The following is a 20,842-nucleotide window of genomic DNA, read 5'->3' as shown; positions in this document are numbered from 1 at the left end:
AGGGAGTGAGTGCAGCTAAGAGACGATGACCCTGGGGCACTCCCTCCAGCAGTAAGAGCCCAGAGGGCGGTGGGAAGCTGCCAGGGCAGAAGCTAAGAACACAGGTGCCACTCATCTTTGTGAAGGCTGTTTTCAACTGTTTAGACTGTCTTAATCTCTTAGTCTCTGCCTTAAATGAGTTATCACGTGGTCTGCAAAGGGCGCTTGTGGCACCACGCCCGCGTGTCTCATTAGCAGAGAAAATTGTGAACAGATGTTTGCATGTTTATCTAGGTTTCCACGCCACAAAATTGGTGAAGAGATTTGTCAGCAGAAATTCAGTCAACTCTCTATCTGCCAACTCCAATAGTAGAAGCTGAGATTGGTGATTAATAGCCTCTGTCATGTGGAAAAAAATAATTGTTATGACAGAAAAGAGGGAGTTCATGGAGGCTGGCAGATAGCTCAGCTCCTCCACTGAGGAGGCAGAAATGTGCTGTTGTTGAACTGAAGACTCCATGTTTTGTTTCTACCAGTGCTGAAGAGAAACCAAGCAGGAGAGGGCACAGGACTACCAGAAACTGAGGTGGGTAGAGCTGCTTTCCTGAGTTAAGCTGGTTAGTATTTGAAATGCAAGGCTGCACTGTGGGACAAGAATTAAGAGAACAGAACATAGCAGAAAGAAAGTAGGTGTAATAGGGAGTTCCACCTAATTACAGAAAGCCGAGAAGGTACTTAGTGTAAGACACAAAGTCTAGCGGGGCGCCTGGGTGGCTCAGTCGATTGAGTGTCCAGTGTCTGACTCCTGATTTCGGCTCAGGTCATGATCTCGTGGGTCGTGGGAGGGAGCCCAACGGGGCTCTGTGCTCAGTGGGCTGTCTGCTTGGGTTCCTCTTCCTTTGACCCCCCCCTCCCCCGCTCACTCTCTCTCTCTCTGGGATAAATGAACAAATCTTAGGAAAAAAAAGATACAAAGTCTAGAAAACATCCTTTACTCTTACTGACAGTCATAGAAAAATTTTTGGAAAACCAATGAGGTATTCATGATGTTTGCAAATCAATGAGCTTCTGAATCACGCAAATGATATTCTAGGTAAGTCGTCTTCAGAACAAAATAAAATACAAAAATAGTGTTAGAGTCCTCCCACCCTCCTCCCTTCCTTCTCCCCTCCTTCCTTTTTTTTTTTTTTTTTTTTTTGTCCTTCATTCTTTTAACTTAGCAAATGAAATGATCTATCATTTCCCGCTTGAGCCTGTGTGTGGTTAGGATTGCAGGGCTGATCCTGGGGGATCACTGCGCTCAGAGTGGGTTGCCAATTCCACCCTCTCCTCCTAACCCTGAGGGACTGTATTCCAGAATTCCAGCATCAGAAGCAAGGAACTGGCCAGGACTCACAGCAGTCGGGGAAATAACTTTCATCATATAATATGAAACATTTTAGCTTTTCTGTTTCAAGTTATTTTTATAAAACCGAAAGAGAAAAAAAATATCGATTTCAAATCATTTTAGAATAAAAATAAAATGATAAATTCTTGGAACCATGCACATTTTAATGTTTCTATTCTATATATTTTTTGCTATCAAAATTGTACTAGGATCACAATATTTTCTTACCACTAAGAGATATCCATAGGCACTTAATCATTTATTTAAATAATCTACAAAATGGAGCATAAGCATAAAATACTGAACTTGTTTATCTGTTTAAAATGCTAACAACTTTTTTTTTTAAAAAAAGACAACATATAGCAAGGAAAACTAAATTGGTATTTTTTAATTCTACAAAAACATATAAATATTTAAATTTATAGCAAAAGAACAATTATACCATTTAGTAATGCTTACAATATTTAAAATGTGTAATTCTTTATGCACAAGCTACTTTATAAATGTTAAAGAACTGTGTGCCAAGTATATATCTAAAAGACTTTTGAAATTATGTCACTTTAGCTATGGCTACGCTCAACGAAAAAAACAAAAGCTCCAAAAGATAAGAAAAATCATATAATCATCAAGTTCTTTTTTTTCACTTGTGCTATTTTTAGCAGAAAGTACAACTGAAACCAAGCAGCAGCTTACGTTCATTTTTACACCAAATTAAATGCATGATGAAAATTTCATTTTTTAAACCATTAGAGATATAGCTTAATCATCTAAAGTTCCATTCTCATTTGAACTCATTAAAAACCAAATATTAAGTGATTTGTTCTCCCTAGATAAAAACAAAAACAAAATAATTTTATATAATGATGACACTGGTTAACAAAGAAATGGTCCTTATCTTAAAAGATGGTTAACAAAGGAGCTGCCCCGCATGGCTAGTATTTCAGAGAGATTTTTTGAATACATACAATGAAAATTGCCTTTAGAATTGATTGAACAGTATGAAACAAAAGTTGGACACAAATGTACACAAACTATTTAAAATACATTGCTGGTGTTCATTCAACACCTTAAATTCCTACAATAGCTGATACTTAATAGCAGTTTGAGCGCGGTGTAGTCACACCAGGTGTGTTCATGTGCTGTACAGAGAGTGCTGATTTTATCTATTCCATGCTTAGACATATTGGGGGAAAATAAGTAAAAAGTGGTGGGTAGTGGCCGAATCCTGAAACACAAACTACTTTAAGACTTCATTGAATTTTTGCTGTCCAACTGAATTGGAAATTTATTCAAGGTTTGCAGATATCTGCTCTGCAGAAAGACAGCTTGTGGATGATGACACATCCATTAAGATCTTGAATTTCTTGAATTCTTCATATTTGTTAAATTAGCATACTTTAGGACTTATGAATGCATGTAAGTTTTGCCTCCTCTGAGACCAGACTGAACATCTATAAATAAGATGCAAATAAAATGTTTGTGATCACCTATGATCATCATTTCTCAAGTGGTAAAAAAATTATGTAGGTGGGCAGCCAATATTTTAAGGTTTACTGAACCAATTCATACTATTCTCTTAACTTCCCATTCAAAAAAAAAAAAAAGGTAAAATCATGCCTGTTGTTTTACTCTAGTATCTCTTTCTTTCTTACTCTTTGCTTTTTCCCCCTTTTTATTTATTAGGCTCTAAGAACTATGGCAAAATTGAATTTATGGGTTGTGTTTACTAGAGTCTAGAGAGCTCCACTGAGAAGCCTAGAAATCTCTGCTGGTTACCCTGTAGTCTTTAAACCTGCATAGCCTAGAATCTATCCAATGTTCACAGTAATAGATGGTCTAATGCTCTGGGCAAGCTGTAGGCCAATCATTTTTAACTTGAACATAATTATATGGAAAAGAGAAGTGAGGGGAGGGTATGCTCCATTAGTTACTGCTTAAGAGGCTTTGCTTTCCTGAAACCCATTTTGCCCAGTAATGCCAGGATGTTCTGTAGTCAGGTTGTTTCCTGTTAATTTCTTTATTTTTGCTACTGGTCTTTATTTCCTGTGGTATTATTTTGTAGAACTAATCTTATTTAAATATGAAAGGTAGTGAGAAGTAATATATCTCTAAAATAAATCAATGTACTTATCACAAAATTTTTAATGAAGACATTTTTTCTCATTGTACCCTTTCTACTTTATTTTTGAATGCTTTTTAATTGAAGACAATATTAGGTCATATGATCAATGATGAGTCCTGGCAACACTGTTTTATAGTTATCTGATCCCTAGGCAGGCCACATGACATAACTGGATGCTGGTCTTACTTGTAAATGAAGAAGCAAGGAATAGATCATCAGTCAATTCCTCTCAAAGTTGCTATGCTTGTGTTCCACTCATAGACTTGTACGTAGAAAATAAATTAGTAATAGCTCCTATGAAACTGTGAAAATACATGATTTTTAAGAGGATGATACGTCTCCACTCTAAAAGTAAAAAATCTCATTCCATCAGGTAGCCATCGAATACAACCAAAAAATCAAAATAAAACTTTTATCTTCATAAAGCAACTTACATAATATAGCAGCATGTTTATAAAATGTCATATTTCACTTCCATAAGGCCGGCTATTTTACCATAGAGAACAAAATATAGTCCATACTTTAAAGAATATTAGGAGAAAATTATCATTTGGAGACAAAGTTATGCAAATCTCATCTAAATATATTACTAGATTTTATTTTAAAATTTAAAATACTGTGCAAAAAAAAGATATACAGTAGCATTTAGCAACTTTAACACGCATTTTTCAGTTCATTAATTCAAGAAATATTTAAAGAATACTTACTTTGTGCCAAGAACTTTATTAGATGCTGGGGATACCACAGTGAATAAAACTGGTAAAGCCTGGCCTTTACGGGGCTTACATTCTAGGGTGTGTGATGAGAATGTTGGGGAGGGGGGAGAGGTGGAAGGTAGACAGAAAAAAAAAAAAAAGCAAAATTTATAGTTCGTCAGAGAACATACCAGGGATAGAAAAGGCATGAGGGAGATGGGTTGGCCTTACCCGATGAGACAATATTTGGACTGATACCTACAGAAAGTGAGGGGAGATAACTGTGGGGCAGAGGGAGCAGAACAAGAAGCCAAAATCCTGCTTGGCAGCCAGAGTGGAGCAAGTAAGCGGTGGCACAGAAGATGCGTCAGATAGGAGCGCTTGCGGGGGGGGGGGGGGGGGGGGGGGGGCAGGGGGCTCGCACGCGCATGCATGAGGAGAGGTGTCATTCACCAAGGACTTCGGAGACCGCTGTAAGAAATTTGGTTAGAGAGACATGGAAAATCATTGGCGGGTTGTGAGCAAAGAAGTGACACAATCAAATTGATTAACAAAATCACTATGGCTGCTCTAACTGATAGAGACTATTGGAGGCAAGGGTTAGGAAATTGGGGGAACTAAATTATAAGCATACCGCAGTTTAAAAAGTTAGAGGTGGTGGCACATAGTGGACGCGGTGGGAAGTCGTTGGCTCCTGGTTATATTTCAAATATAGAATCAAGTGAATTTGCTGATGGATTAGATGAAAGTTGAGAGAAAAACAGAGGAATCAAAAGTGACTTGAGGTTTTTGATCTCGACATCTGGAAAGATGGAATTGGCATTAACTGCTGTGGGGAAAACATCAGAAGGGGGAGTTTGAAATCAGTTAAAATATTTGTTAGTCTAGCCCCACAGATGAGATGGATGCATGTGAAGCCAATCACCATTTTTAATGTTCTGTACTGAATACAATAGATATTTTTGCTTAAATTGAATATCAATGCTTTCTGGGTTTTGGTGTTTTATATTTTATGGCATTTTTTGTTTGTTTATCAAATACTCTAACACAATGTGTTTAAGCCATCTGAGGATTCTTTGAAAATCTTCTCTGGCATGAAACCTACACAGTTTTCATTTTTCCTGTATTGTTGCTATGACCGTAATGGACTTTCAAATATTTAAAATGCTCCTGAAATATGTCAAAGTCTGTTTCCATGGAGCAGCTGCATTTTTAAAAAATTGTCATTGCCCATTTTGTAGATAACATAAGCATTTTGATGGACAAATCCACAATAAATGGAACAGATAGTAGGAAAGACTCCTTGAGGGTTTGAGCTTTTCACGTTTAAGGAAGAATCTGTGCGGGGACATTTTACTGTATTTTAGGACAGGAAGAAAAGAGAGCAAAATGGCAAACGTAATTGTTAAGTCAAGTCAGTGTCTTGGGAGGCCACTATCAATTTCAGGCGGCGGTTCACTAGCTCTTGGGAGTCATGGCTTCCTTTGAAGTTTGCTGGAAGCTATAGATTCTTTCCTTAAAACAATGTGCCCCGACATTCAAACTTTTGTTTGAAATTTTAGGAGATTCAGGGATTCCCAGCCACCTGGAGGTGAGGGGTGTGTATACTTTAAGGAATAAACCTGAAATGCTTCAGGTTGTAGAAATCTTTTAGAGTTGTGCCAGTATGCAGCCAAAGGAGAAAGGGTTGCTAGCTGGGAAAATCATACAGGATTTTACCGACCTTCAGAGTGTCCTCCTTTTCATTAGAAAGTAGTGTGTGTGTGTCAGTGTGTCAGACAGAGAGAGACAAAAAGGGAGAGTTCGTGTGTAGCCATACTGATTAAAAGTTTCTCTGAGGTTTTTAAGAAAAGACGAGGGCCAAAGATGTAGCATCTTCGCTCCAGAGGATGCTTCTTCCATTTCCCCCCAAATTTCTTTTACCAGCTGAATACACTTATAATGGATAAGATACATATGTTGAACAACTTCATGGGCATTTTAAATAGTGTCAGATCCTAAAATTTACAAATTTTCTTTCCTTTTCACATCTTCTGCTCATGTATTTTGAACATAAAGGGTTTTAAGATGGAAAAAGAACATGTGAAGCTGGCCTAATTATGATTGTTTTTCTATAGTTTATGGCAAATGATTTCAAGCAGTTTAATTAAAAAAAAAAAAGTTTAATGGATGTGTATTGAGTTCATTCCCCTGGTGAAAACTTTAGATACTATTAGATGGCAGTGAAATTCTGATAGTGGCACATTATTTTTTAAAACATAAAATTAAAAAGGTAATAGTGGCCTAACTAGAATTTTCAAATGCAAAAGAATGAAAAATTATGGAAAGTACTGTACCCTTCACCTACAATTCTGTACAGCATAAGAGACAAGTCACTCTCTAGCGTGAAGAGAAAAGGGTCTGTATAGTTACTGTGAGACAGAGGCAGTGGTTAAGAATTGAGTTTCCAGCATCAATTCTGGGACCAAGATGATTGTTATGCTCAACCTGTGTAAGCAGTGATTGCAACCCGAACAGAATGTCTTTTAAAATTATTTATTTTTTCAGTTTTGCTTCATCTTGCTCCACTCAATGCCTAGCTAGTTTCCTCTGATTTCATGTACTTGAAGTTGAACTTTCAAACTCTCCTCTATTTTGTTTAATGGTGATGCTTTTATAAGGACTCTATGAAAAGTCAATATCCAATTTAATTATTTTCCTACAAAATTGAAACTTATACGATGAATTCACTGCTCAGAAATAATTCAATATGTGGCCTTGTTGTTGACATAGAAATTCAACATGTTTCCATGAAGGTCCATTAGAAACAGAGCGAGTTTTTAAAACAATTGATAATATATCATAGAGAAGATATTTTATAAGGCATTTACATTGTCTCTCTTTCAATCACTATGACAAAAAATAAAAATAAAATAAGCCCCTGACTGATCTTATGAGATGAGGGCAATAGAGATTACTTTTTTAAAGCAAACACAATTTATTTTTCAAGTTGTTCTGATGTTTAATAGCAGTTTGCTGTTATTTATATATTGTATGTGCTTCTTTTGATCAGATACAAATTTTAGTAGGGAAATAAGCAAACATTCCTAAAAATGAATTATAAACAACTGTATTTTAGAATACTAAAAGGATTTTAAAACTTTCAATTCAGCAAAGTTAATATCTTTCCCTAATTGAAATAATGGAAAAACAAAAGTGTAGACACTTTCATGGCTTTGGGGAAAAGATCTTCATGCCCCCAAGGTCATGTTCCTTAGCAGCCATTGTTGGGATCTGCTTCCACTACAGTCCTGCATGGTAGGAACCATTTTGTCTTCTTCGGAAGGTTCATCGAGGCATTGGTTACTGTTAACATGTCTCAAGGTGAGTCTCTGTAAAAGATAACCAATAATCAGTGCAACCTATTTTAACTTCACTAGTTCATCAGTTTAAATCTCTTCAAAAAAATCCTTTATAATTTTCTTAGTATAAACACAGTGATATGTTTGTAAAATGAACTGTGCACATGGCTCTGAATTATTACACATTTTACTGTTATGGTTTCATCATTGTCTAATGCACCTTTAGCTGCAGCTGGTTAAAGAAATTGGCTGACATTTATCATGCATTGCCAAGAATTCAGGCTCTTTTGCAAAAAGCCCATTTGTGAGCTCTGAGTTCACTTGAGGGCTGCAAATATTAACATGCTTTCACAAAAGCTTAGTTTTCTTAGGCATGTGTTAATTCAGTAACCATTTGGTAAACATGCAAAGAGATGTCACAGCTGTGACCCAAATGAACAAAACCGCTAGAGATGTTCCCATTTCAAAATACTAAACGCGCCATAGTATCTGTGCCTATGGGACATTCAGTGTAGACGAACAATTATCATAGCAACAAAGACCTATGCTACCTCATAGTATGCTCACCATATTTCGGGTTTTATTTTTAAGCATCTTAAAAAATATCAATACCGAATATAAAAAAGAGATGTATGGTCATATGTTTTGATGTGTATTTTACTTTCTGCATAGTGATATTCATTAATAAGCCTCCTCTCAGTACCTGAATGCTGAAATGTGAACCAGTCATCACATGTCTTGTGAGTTTGCATTTATATTTTGAAACTGTATTTTTGAACTTTTCAGATAAACCTTTTAAAGATTTTTTTTAAATTATTATTTATTCATTTGAGACAGAGAGAGAGAGAGAGAGAATGAGCAGGGGAGAGAAGCAGAGGGAGAAGCAGACTCCCTGCTAAGCCGGAAGCCAAACACAGGGCTTGATCCCAGGACCCAGAGATTATGACCTGAGCTGGAGACAGATGCTTAACCATCTGAGCTACCCAGGCGCCCCCAGATATACATTTTAAGTCCACATGTTTTATACATATTAATTCATGCACATAAATTATAAACATCTCTGCTCAGTTTCATGGGCAATGCCTAGAACCATTTTATATGAAAAACCCCCAACCAGGAGAAAAGCATTTGAAATGTATGGGAAGTAATTTGCAGGTATGTCTCGAAAAAAAACCACACCATATACTTTTGTTGCCAATACTAAAATTAACGGTAAACAAAAATTTTTGTGGGGGGCAGCCCTTGAAATTACACTGTAAGTTGGATTTTAAAAAATGCAGGACGGAAGCAACAAAAATGGTGGAGAAACACTGCCTGGACAATTGTAATTTGTTTGGACTAGGAGGACTGCATACCTGGGCTGCTCAGTCCTGAGGAAAGAGTGAATGGAAAACAGGCTTGTGGTGGGATGCTTCATTGGCAACGAGCAGGAAATTAAAAGCACAAGGCTATTAGACATGAAGGAGATTTCAAGATTGAGGCCTTTGTTGCCCTTTCAGTACATGAAATCAAGTTATTTATACCAGAGAGAGAGAGAGAAAATATGAAATGGCCAAAGGCCAAAGATAGGCAAGAAGATGGTTGATTTATGCTTATGGTACCAGAAAAGATGCTGTTGGCTTATAAGCCAGCAACCAAGTTGAAAAAAAAGATACAAAACATTTTTTTCTAGAAAGTTTTAATTAAAGTCAACAAATATTCTTTATTTTTGTTATGTACCTGAGGTCCTTTGTGCATATATGTTCCCTTTAAAAAAAAAGCCATTTACCTTTGCTTGCTTCTATTAGATCTTTTTCAAAAAAAAAAAAAATGAGACTTTAAGGATCAGATCGAATACGTGATGTCAAGTACACAAATAATGATAGTTTTGAAAAGATGAGTATTTTTTTTGTAAAAAGTATTTTCTCTAAAGGAATTCATTAATAGTCAAAAGCCACTATCACAAAGATAAACAACTCACCAAAAACCTCTTCTTTTTAATGTAGTGCAGTAGAAAAACCAGACATTTTAGGGTCAGATAGACCTACATGTGAATTCCTGCTCCCCAGCTTACTAGCCGTGAAAATTTGGACAAGCTACCAAATCATTCTGAGGAATCAGACTCTTTGTCAGAAAATGCTTAATTATACTTATGAGTATTTAAAAACGCCCTTTTCTCTTCAGCTTAAACAAGTTAACCTTTAGTCAACTATGTAACTGTGATCCCTTAGCAATCTGATAAGAGTAACAATGTTAACATGTCTCTAGGCAACATTGCTTACGGTAAAAATAACCTCTGAAGGATACACTGCATCTGTATCTGATAAATTACATTATGAATACCTGACAGGAAACCAAATCATGGACTTCCCGAAGTGCCAAGACTTAGAATTTTGCATATGCTCTTGGGATCCTAGGAGCTGGGCCTAAGGAGCTGTGACAGAGATCTGTCTCCCGTGAGTCATAGAGCCATCACACCAGCCTCATACCGCTCTCCTCCCCCCACAGCGGGCTGTCACCTGTGGAAAAGCTGGCTCCCTAAGGCTAATAGGAACTGCTGCAAGGTCTGCTGAGAGAAGCAAGTTGTGGTTTCTGTCCAAGAATTCTGTAAGTAAACTCGTGAGACTAAATGTCTAGTTAAGCCTAAGAAGACCCCCTGTTGGACGTTATACTACCAGGTATGTTTGGAAACAAACGAAGATGATATATGTAAATTGCCTTGTACACAAGTTCTCTGTGCAAAGAGTGCAGACTTTCCCAGCCTTCTAACACATCTCAAATGTAGTTCTAATGTAAACAATGCCCCTTCTCTCCACACCTCTCTATACCTCATCCAGCCTTGTCATGAGCATTCCAAGCTCAACTGTGTCTTCTCCTAACAACTTTAACTGGTTCGTTGGAACCAGGATAATGCTTTAACTTCCCATGTGTTGTCATAGGAAGGTACTGCATAATGTAATATCCTTTATTTACAGGACAATAATCCCCTTAAGATCAAGAACTAGGACATATTCTTATCTGCACTCTTTATAAAATAAATTCCGTAACAGTTTTTTGACTTCAACTGAATAATTATTCATTTTATTGCTTATTGAGAAGTTATTCACAAATCACACAAATGATGAGGTAAAATTTTTAAAAAGCTTTTATTATTATATCACTTTGCCAACCACAAAGAAATACTTAAGATATAATTTATAAAGTTAATGAAAATTACATATTAGTCTTCAAAAATGCATTTGCTTAAAGTTTCAGGTTAAAATAATAAATTCTAGAAAAGCTATTCTAAATCTGCACACAATAGAAGTATTGGAATAAAATTAACAAAATTAATTAAATGTTCCCCAAACAATCCTTTTTTTGGCTATGTTAGTTTTTTCTAACTGATTTTTCTCAGCTCTAACGCAAAATCTACTGTTACATAAACATGGCTACAGTTAGCCTAAAAAAGAGCTAATGTCATAATGTATTCCATTAATTATATTTATGCATGTATAAATATTTGAAATAAAGTAAAAATTGGAAAATACTTATTAATAATAGACCAAATACTACTTAATATAGTCAGCCTCCAAATTAATAAGCAGCAAAGAAGTAAAAGAAAAATAATTCCATGGAGAAATAGCACATAAAGACTTTTCTTAAGTACATATTAAAGAAGTTTCTAGATTTCAATAACAGAACATAACAAAAATAGTAAAATAAATTTAACACAGTCTACAACACAAACTTCCAAAACTTATTAGAGAATGTAATCAGTAGGATTCTCAAAAATATTTCTAAAAACTTCCATTCTTGTATAGTTTCTTAGTAGCCATTTTTGCAAAGGGCTATCATTACATGTTTCCACAGTGGGCTGCTGGGAGCCATCAGCTACTTTGCTTACTGAGAGACAGGACTGGGTGATTATGTGAAGAAGAGTGTGGGTCTGTTTGACAAAGAAAATAATAATGACAAAATCAAATACAAAGGCAGTAATAAATCAATCATTCTTGGCAACGTACAATTTCTACTGGATAAGGATGGAAAGCACCCATCACAAGAATTGCATCCATGGAACTATGAGCCAGCTCCTTCTGGATGGCGTTACTATCAACCATATTAAGTAGGGGTAAATGAAAATAAGACTGGGAGACTGGAGAACAGCCTGAGATCAAATGGTGAAACGTTTCGAGCAAAAGGTTATTTTGGACAGAAAAGGTATATTCTTAGTGCTCATTGTAGTGATAAAATGGTCTTTAGTGCTAACTGGGTTATTCTATGAGGAGATACTCAAAACTGTTGAATAGTCAGAGAGTTTACTGGTTTTTGGCTTCTTCATTCCTTTGCCCTAAATTTGAGGGGATGCCAGGGGAAATCTAGGGGATGATTTAGCTTTAACTCTTTGCTTCACTTTGTACAGTGTGGTACTTGAACTGTTTCCACTACGTTTTCACACGGCTAACCTGTGCTAAAAGAGTTGCACTTAGGCACCACCCCATTCATCCAAATGTCAATTAGAAAGTTAATGAAGAGCGGAAAAAGAAAAAGGTCAGCTCCCCTTGGGCTCTTAATTTGACCCAATTCTCCTAAACACAATTTGTTTCTTGTTTTTCATACATTTCCTCCTCAGGAGCATGAGCTCCAGGAAGGTCAGGAACTATGACTGCTTACGTCATCAAGCCCAGTGCCTGCCTGCAGGACGCACTTTGTTTTGACTGAAACACGTAGTGAATGGCCAATGCAGAAAAGAAATTCTGATAAAATTAGACTACATCCCTTTGGCTGTTTAGTGGACACAAATCACTGGATTTTCCATTTCAAGGACTTAGTTTCTTCAGTAAAACGGTAGACAAATGATTTATAAAGATGCAAAAGGTAACATCATAGATAATAAATTTTCTTTGTAATATGATAAGGTTTACTACATGGTTTGATTTGTTGAGGCTAGTTTTGTTTTGTTTTGTTTTACCATACCTAAATTACCTATCTACACTGTTTAAAATTCCTAAATTTGTTAATCCCTACCTTCAGTGATGTTTCTTTTTACAAAAGGTTTTTCTTGGTAAATGTCATGTTAACATCAAAGACCCCAGTGTTAGTGATTGTGAATTTCATCTGCTATTAAAAAGAAAAATGAATTACAAAGTTACCCTTGACTTAAAATGAAACAAAACTTGATCTTACTTATGCTCAGGAAATATAATGCCAGAACATAAATACAGTAGAATTTTTTCCATAAAAAATACATTTGTAATATTTGCCCCCAAAATATTATCATATGAATGACCATGAAAAATATTCAAAGAACTTTCACTCCTGGTCCTTCTGAAAAACCATTAAACCAGAAGAAAAATTAGAAAACTCAATGCCATCGAGATAAAGGATATTTTTTATTTTAAAAAACCCACAAAAACATTTAGTGTTTTCATTTGTTTGAAAAAGAAGTGTAGTTTACTTATTTTTCTGAGTATTCTGTCTAGAAGATACCAATTACTAATATTTTATGTGTTTGCTAGTTATTTTTAGTGTTTATATTATGCAAATGTATTAACTGTGGTCATCCTATTAAATACACTCCCACTTTATTGTGGGTTTTCTATCATTTCTTATTATCTTTCCTATCATTAAAATAATCTTAAAACAGAAGAAATACACAATTTCTACAAAGTAGATTTGCCAGAAGTCATTTCACTTTTCCATTTGGGGGGAATATTTTTCCAGTTTGGAGCTATTATAAATAATGCTATAACATCTCTGAACATCTCTCTCCACCTCTATAATCATTAATTCAGAAATGATTCTTAGAAGTGAAATCAAAAGGTCAAAAGGTATGAACATTTTAATACATACTGGCAAAGTTTAAAAAAATCTATAATAATTATTTTCTAATAATAGCAGTAACAGCTAACATTTCTTATGCTTATTATATGTCAGGGTACTGCATGTATGTCAGTGTTATTACACCTACACCAGGATTGAGTGTCCCATTGAAAACATTTCTTGACATAGGATAAAGAGAGAAAAGGACACAGATGAAATGATTTTTTATGTATGCATTTTTGATAGTTATAAATAGCCAATGCAAATGGAAAATTAATTTAAATATTTCTCCTGTGATTATGCAAGACTGCATATTTTTATATTGCATGTACATTTTTTTTCTTTTAAATACTCTTTATTAAGCATATCAACCCTTACCATACTTGTTGCAAATGCCTCACAACTTTGGAATACTGCTATGTTCACTCAATTTTGAAGGTTATGTGACATACCGGCTGAAAGGAAGCATACTACTGCCAAATATCTTTTCCTATTGTTTCATTTAAAATATTGACTAGAAAACAGGGTAATACGAACCCTACGCTAGTATTGGTTTTTGTTTATAACATTATTTAATTATTCTCCTCTGAGGTATAAAGCACTAGTATTTCTTGACAGAATTTTAGCCATATTGCTTTAAGATCTACATGAAAACCATGAATAACTCCTGTCTTTAAACATTTCTATATGTTTTGCTATCCAAGACGAGATGTGTCATGGAATACCCCTAAATCTACCCTTTTGAAAAAGCAATTACTATTGAAATCAGGCTAGGAAACCAAGGCTAATGACAAAGTAAGACCTACAAAATTATAAAATCAGGTCATACTTTTGTACCTTCACTAAGTGAAAAACTTGGTAATTTAATGAACAAATAGAAATGACTGCATGGCCAATTAAAGAGTCAATCACATAGGCCTCAGTGTAGAGACGCCATACTAAAATGAAGTTGAGTTGAAAGAGTTAAAAAGTTTAAAATGAAACTCAACTTATTGTTACATATAATGATAAACAAAGTAAGAAAAAAGCAGACTGTTACAGATGTTTAATAGCCATGGTGGTAAGATTTCCCCTATTGATAAAGTACAAAATCATAATTTAAAAAAAATAAAGTTATTCAAAATATTAAGTATGATCTCCTGACAAGGTGAACTGTGTTTCACTAGAACAGAAATGAGTATTCTAAAGACCGTGTAAATGTTTAAGAAACCAGAACTAGAATTACAATACTATACTATTGAAGTTCCTATATTCACGAATTGAGTCTACGTAAGAAACCACAGCTATGGGTCAATGGGAATATGGACAGGCAATACTAGTCAGATATACACAGCCTTCTAAAGGTAAATTGAGCCACTGTTTTTATTAGGAGTGCTACACAGGGAAATGGCCAGGCTGCCATTATAGATTACTTACCTTGAAATTATATTGCCATTTACCTGCTTTCTGATAAAGGTAAATAAAAGAGGAGATATTAAATAAAGTCTAAATATAAGCTTCTGTGATTTCAGTAAATATCAATCCGACATATTTTACCTACTGAAAAAAAATCCCTTATCTTGTGACTCTGGGAAACATTTGATACAGATGGATATTGAATTCATTTTCTCAGTCAACTTGCTCAGTCACATGAAAAACAAGACTTATTTTTAGCATCATATTTTGCTCCCTTATTTTTTTCTTTGTTGCATAGTGTTTGTTGAGCATAAGTGTTCTGTTCTAAAATTAGATTCTTACACTGTATATAGCTGCTTGGATGTTCTAAAAGAAATGTGATTATGTGCACTTATTGTAGGAAAATGTAAATTTCAGATGGATTGGAACACAACTGCAATGTTCAAACAGAATATAAGAAAATCTGAATAAAATGGATGGATGACAGGACTTTATAAAATCTTTTTTTTAAGATTTAACTTATTTATTTGAGAGAGAAGAGTAAGCAAGAGAGAGAGAAGGAGCAGAGGGAGAGAGAGAAGCAGACTCCCCTGATGAGCAGGGAGTCTGACACGGGACTCGATCCCGGGGCTCTGCGATCATGACCTGAGTTGAAGGCAGATGCTTAACCGACTGAGCCACCCAGGTGCCCCTAAAAATAACCCTTTAATGTTTCAGTGATATGAAATTTAGCATTCCTTTTTTGTTTTAATTCTGTGGCAATGGCTTTCATACCAACAAAATGTTCAGGCAATTTATTTAAGAGATTCTAGACCAGGTGAAGATCTTGTAGTTCTGTAATGATGCTCAGTTGTCCCCAAAGCGAACATGTTTAGCCAGCTATAAAGTGGTACCAAATTACATTCATGGCTGTGTTAAAACGTATTTAGCTAAGAAAGTTCCAGGAACCTCTATATTTCAAATCAAAGTTGGCCAAAGACATGTATTTATTATCAACATGTGCTTAGTTTCATTCAAATAAAAGGAGAAGCAATTAGATTGTAATTATATTATGAATATGTGTAAGATTTGTAAGCAATTAGACCATGGTGACAAAGTAGTTTTATGACTGCTCAACTAAACAGACAATGTTTATTGCAGAACATCTTTCCAATTATTAAGGAAAGGAGAAATTCTATGTGAATAAAATTTGGTACCACAAATAATTGATAATATTTCATGATTCCTTTCATTTATTATAATAATACATTTAGCTTATCAGATCAGCATCATTAAAAGTGCCTCATTATTTCTAGTTTTTCAATGACCTCAAGAGGCAATGCAGTATAGTAGAAAGACTGCTAAATTCAGTGCCCGAAACCTGGGGTCTAAAACCTAGAGAAGCTATTTAAACACTATAAGCTTACATTTAATAATGTGAAGAATACAAATAATATTATCTTATAGGCCTAGTGTTAGAACTGCTTGAGAAAACAGATGAAATTGTAGACACTCAATAAATTTCATTCCCTTTCTTTCCCCCCACCACTCACCTAAGAAGCAAACAAACTGGACAGACTCCGTATTTTGAGGCTTTATGATACTGTTTTAGTTTTTCTCTGCATATTCCAATAATTCTGCTCCTATTTACAACTTGCTTTTCTAAAACTGAAAGTACTATGGGTGATAAAGTGGTGGAATATTTGAACTGCTCACACTGTGAGATTCACAATTGTACTGGTAACGAGCTTTCTTTGATTACTTAGAACTGAACTCCCGTCCCCGCTGCTGGTGGTGTGATCTTTGTGCTTACTTTCCTCCTGATAAAAAAGGCTGAAAGAAGAGAACTTTAGGAAAAGTTTCAGCTCTTGTAATTCTGTGAACTCCACAAAGTTTTATTCTGCTTTGATAGTACACCACCTCAGAGGTTTCTCAAAGAAAAATAATTTTGCCTGTGACAGTAGTAGATAAAGAATTGAATTAAAGAAGTAGCAAGCAGCACTTTCTACTTCCCACAGGGTGGATGCCAGAAGACCAGCACTACTTGGCAATGATTCCTCTTTCCCATCAAGGCACCTCTTACCCTGGGGCTGCCTATCGCTCCCCCATCTCTCCTGGAGGCCTGTCATTTTCCAAAGCATATTTATGCTTTTTTCTAACCTTGCAGTAATTCCAACAGTGTATAAAAAGACTAAGGAAGATAAGTAGATGTTTGGCCACTGTCTAGACCTATCCTTCTCAAACTTTAATATGTATGTAAATGACCTGGGGATTTGTTAAAAGGCAGAGTCCCATATAGTGTGTCTAGTAGGGTTCTCAGATTCCTAATTTCTAAAAAGTTCCCAGGTGATGTTACTAGTTCCAGAATCACACTTTGGGTGGCAAGGGTTGGGACTATTCTGTAGACTAAAGTGACCCCCAAGGATTATATTTTAATTTATTGGAAAAAAAAAGTCTCTTTTTCACAAAAATCAGTCTTATTTCAAAGCTGAAATTTCCAGAAAGGCAATTCATTATTCCTACAATTATTCGATTCTTTGGTGACTTCTCTACATCATGATTTATACATTCATAAATTTAACAAAAAAATCTATATTATGATTTAAAATATTAAATTTAGACAGGTTGAACATCACAATTTAATTTTGAAAACATACACATATAGGAGAGTAAAGTAAGCTATGTTACATAATCATTACAATGATCAGACTGTTTATTCAAAAAAGATTTCTCAATATTTATGGCATATTATAAGCTTTTTTGTGTGTGTTCTAGAAACAAAGTTTACATGATACAAAATATCACAACACTTGAAAAATCCTGCAATAGATAACTACTAGTTATCCAAAATAGTAAATTTCTGTGTCTTAGGTGAAGCAACCTATTTTTTTTCCTCTTTTCTGTCAAAATCCATTAGTATTCAATAATCTTTCTACTGGCTGACAAAAACATAAACAAAATATACACCTATGTACCAAGAATGTAGTTATTTCAGCAATTAAAGAATCTGAGTTGACTATAGCAGCCATCGTCTACTCAAAAATTAAAGGTTTGAAGATTTAAAGTGGTATTCTGAAATTCCACACTGCTTTATCTTATAAAAAGTACGTACACTCATTGCCCTTTCCTTAGAAATACATGCTAGATTTCTTTATTTTTAGCGCAAGCCCAATAAAGTCCTGGGCTCCTGGTAAGAACTAAAGAGCAATAACAACAAAAAAAATTTTTCATTAAAAAAAATACTACTTGCAGGATTTCTCCTTTATCTGTAAATTTATCTGTACTTTTCCTAATAGAAGAGGGAGGGAGCCAAGGTTCCAGGTTTACCTCCACGTATTATTGAAGGAAATATCTTCTGCAGTCTTAATATAAAGGGTGGTGATGATGAGAGCTCAAGAGAAAAAAATGGGGGTCAGACAGGTAAACGAGGTACTGGGGAGACAAGAGTTTGAAGAGAACACACTGGTGCATTGTAGGAAAGATTCGGGATGTTTGCCCTTCCTTATGTCCCAGAAGGAGAGTACTGTATGTCCAAAGAGCTTCGTCATATTATACAAATTTTAAGGCCAAATTTTAACTCTACATAATCAGTTTCAAATCACATAAAAATTCAATAAGTTTTCCTGCTAAGAAGCTACAACATCATGCAAATTGAAATGACATTCAAAAAGTTTTTAAAAAGAAGACCTTGTTGCAATATCAATAATACCAAGGACTCTGTAGATCGGTTTTTAAAACGTTGCACTGGCGGAGTATCTTGGCTGAGGCAGAACACTGCATTTGTGAAATTCGTTTGTCTCTAGTGCATCATTTATCTTGCAAGAGTAGTTTATTTCTTATCTTAAATAAGTCACCAACCATTTAATAATGTGGAAAATGTAACACAAATGACCCAATTCATTTTGCTAAGCCAAGGAAACTGAAAGGAATGAAGCTGTTTCCAGGCACCTTCCTTACGGAGAAGAAAATATTTCTTTTTTATTAGCTCCATCTGATGGCTGATCTGGTTTTTACACACTGCCTGGCTATAAATTCCCAGCCGTAATTTTATTGTTTTCTCTGCCTCTCTTCTATCAGAAAGATGTGCTATATTGAGAAAATACTGCTTAGCTGATTATGTGCCTAATTAGTTTATTGAATTTTGCGAAGTATTTACTATTATAAAGAGCATTCGAGCTAATCTTATCGGCTTTTTTCTTTTTTCCCTTCAATTGAGAAGGATACATTTCACCAATCACAACTGTATAAAATTTAAAATGTGAAAAATGGAAATATTGTTGGCATTGTCCTATAATGTGCATCTTCATACATACCTCCCAGATAAGCATAACTGGCCCCTTGCCTAATTTATGTTAAGAATGTACACGTGCTAACACACTGTCAGCACATAAATACTGACTTTATTTTCCTTATTCATTGTTTTACACTAATGAACTCATTTGACAAAACCCTATTTCTATACTATACCATCCTAATGTTATAAGATAGGAGCACGCATGCTTGAAAATATAGCTCTTCCAGTGCAGAAAAATAGCTTAGGATTGAAGTGTATTTGAAATACATAACTAAGTTTAAGCACTAAATAATAACTAAGGAAAAGACCATACCTCAGCATCATATTCCCATAACTGATTTCCTCTCATGTGGTGGCATTTTAGCATGATTACAGGTCCACTGAGTCTAGACACATCCAAGCACAAGTCATCGGTTCGGATTTCTTTGTCAGCAGTATAAGAAAATACCTAAAAATATAAAATTCGACTAATAAAATAATCTCCTTAAAAACAAAAAAGTCACAGTATAGCAGATTTCTCTGAGGAACATTAATATCAACTTTGTGTTTTCAAATGGTCTTTGCTGTGTGATCTTGAGAAAGCTAGTTCACTTCTCTGAATCCTTTTCCGCAGCTGCAAAATAGGAACAGTGTTATCTGTGTTATAAGGTTTTTGTGAAGCCTCAATTTAACAAATTAAATTATTAAACACATATTATTTGCTGGCACCATATTTCCTGCACTGTACTTGCCTTATATATCTCACAACAGACTCAGTAAGATAAAGTTTGTTAACTATATAGGACTATATGAGGGTCCTTATTCTCCCCACCATATGACCAATTCCCCAACTCTATAGAGAGAACGATGGTTTTCATAAATATGTTTAAATCTTTCTCTCCATAAGAACATCATGTAAATTTTATTAAATATTGTCAGTGTGTTTCCAAAGGTTGTAGAATTAGCTTCTCTAGAGACCTCATTAAAGAAAGGTAGGCTCTATGGTTATCTTTCTCATATGGCTATAGCTGGGCTTGGCTACAATTCTCAAAATATCTAAGAAATGTTAAGGTGGATCGTAGATTCACTGTTAGCTAATTTAAACTGATACTATAATAATCTCTATTTTTTAAACTCCTTGTATGAATAATGTATAACATTGATTATTAAAGGGTCATGAGAGTTATTAAGTTAATAATTACAGAAGTTATTTTCTTCTGTTCACTTTAATAAGCACGGTTCAGTATTCTGTGGGTATTTTTTTCCTTACAATGTCTAGACAGAGTGTAAGGGAGGGAAGGTTATCTGAGGATCTTTTAGTTTCCCAAAACAGACTGGTAAAATTAGAGGAAGTCAGCTCTATATTCTCCTATAAACTCTAGAGCCCTAGTGTGTAAGCTGAACAAGTTAGTCTTGAAAGGGTCGCATCTACAGCACTGTGACTCAGGGCTTCCCTGAAAATCACAGGTGGCAGGAGAAAAATGCAAAAGAAATTCTTCACAAAGATGTAAAAACTTGAGAAGTATATGAAGTTCATTTAATTGAACTATATAAAATATAGATTTCATGTATGGCATTCAGAAAAAAAATTATATCTTCAGTACTTTTTAATATTCATACTTTTAATAGAAATTATGATTAAACTAAGAATAAAAGAAACACCCATCAGATATTAGCACTATATCCTTTCCAAATACGGTATTTAACACAATATTTAATTTACAAACATATTTAATTAAGTAAATGAATCTAGTAGTAAACCTTAATTTAAAGGAGGGAAATTTCTAGAGAAATTTCTTTTATCTTTTGTTTTAATGTGAAGCATAATTTTCCACATAGAAATCATACTCTTTTAGTTGTATACAGATGCCAATGTAAATGGAGACACCA

At 34.9% G+C, this 20,842-nt stretch overlaps 1 protein-coding gene and 1 long non-coding RNA gene across 5 annotated transcripts in view; one reads left to right on the top strand and one right to left on the bottom strand.

The window, feature by feature from the left end:
- Nucleotides 1-244: 244 nt before the first annotated feature.
- LOC113250875 (uncharacterized) overlaps nucleotides 245-20,842 on the top strand; it is a 95,117-nt gene continuing 74,519 nt past the window's right edge. For 3 of the 4 annotated variants that reach the window (XR_007188493.2, XR_003314236.4, XR_007188492.2), the window contains exons 1-2: nucleotides 251-565; nucleotides 9,921-10,110. This is a non-coding gene — a long non-coding RNA (uncharacterized LOC113250875). Of the gene's footprint in view, nucleotides 566-9,920; nucleotides 10,111-20,842 lie in introns of all 4 variants that reach the window. The other variant, XR_003314237.4, reaches the window with a different exon arrangement.
- GALNT13 (polypeptide N-acetylgalactosaminyltransferase 13) overlaps nucleotides 4,614-20,842 on the bottom strand; it is a 467,481-nt gene continuing 451,252 nt past the window's right edge. Inside the window, exons 11-12 of the mRNA XM_026492778.4 lie at nucleotides 19,287-19,421; nucleotides 4,614-7,554 (exon numbers count right to left, since the gene is read on the bottom strand). Coding sequence (XP_026348563.1) covers nucleotides 7,414-7,554; nucleotides 19,287-19,421 — 276 coding nt within the window. The 3' untranslated portion in view covers nucleotides 4,614-7,413. The remainder of the gene's footprint in view (nucleotides 7,555-19,286; nucleotides 19,422-20,842) is intronic.

The sequence above is a fragment of the Ursus arctos genome, unplaced genomic scaffold (assembly GCF_023065955.2).
Source record: "Ursus arctos isolate Adak ecotype North America unplaced genomic scaffold, UrsArc2.0 scaffold_1, whole genome shotgun sequence".
Taxonomy (NCBI): Eukaryota; Metazoa; Chordata; class Mammalia; order Carnivora; family Ursidae; genus Ursus; species Ursus arctos.
This window is presented reverse-complemented; position numbering and strand designations above follow the sequence as displayed.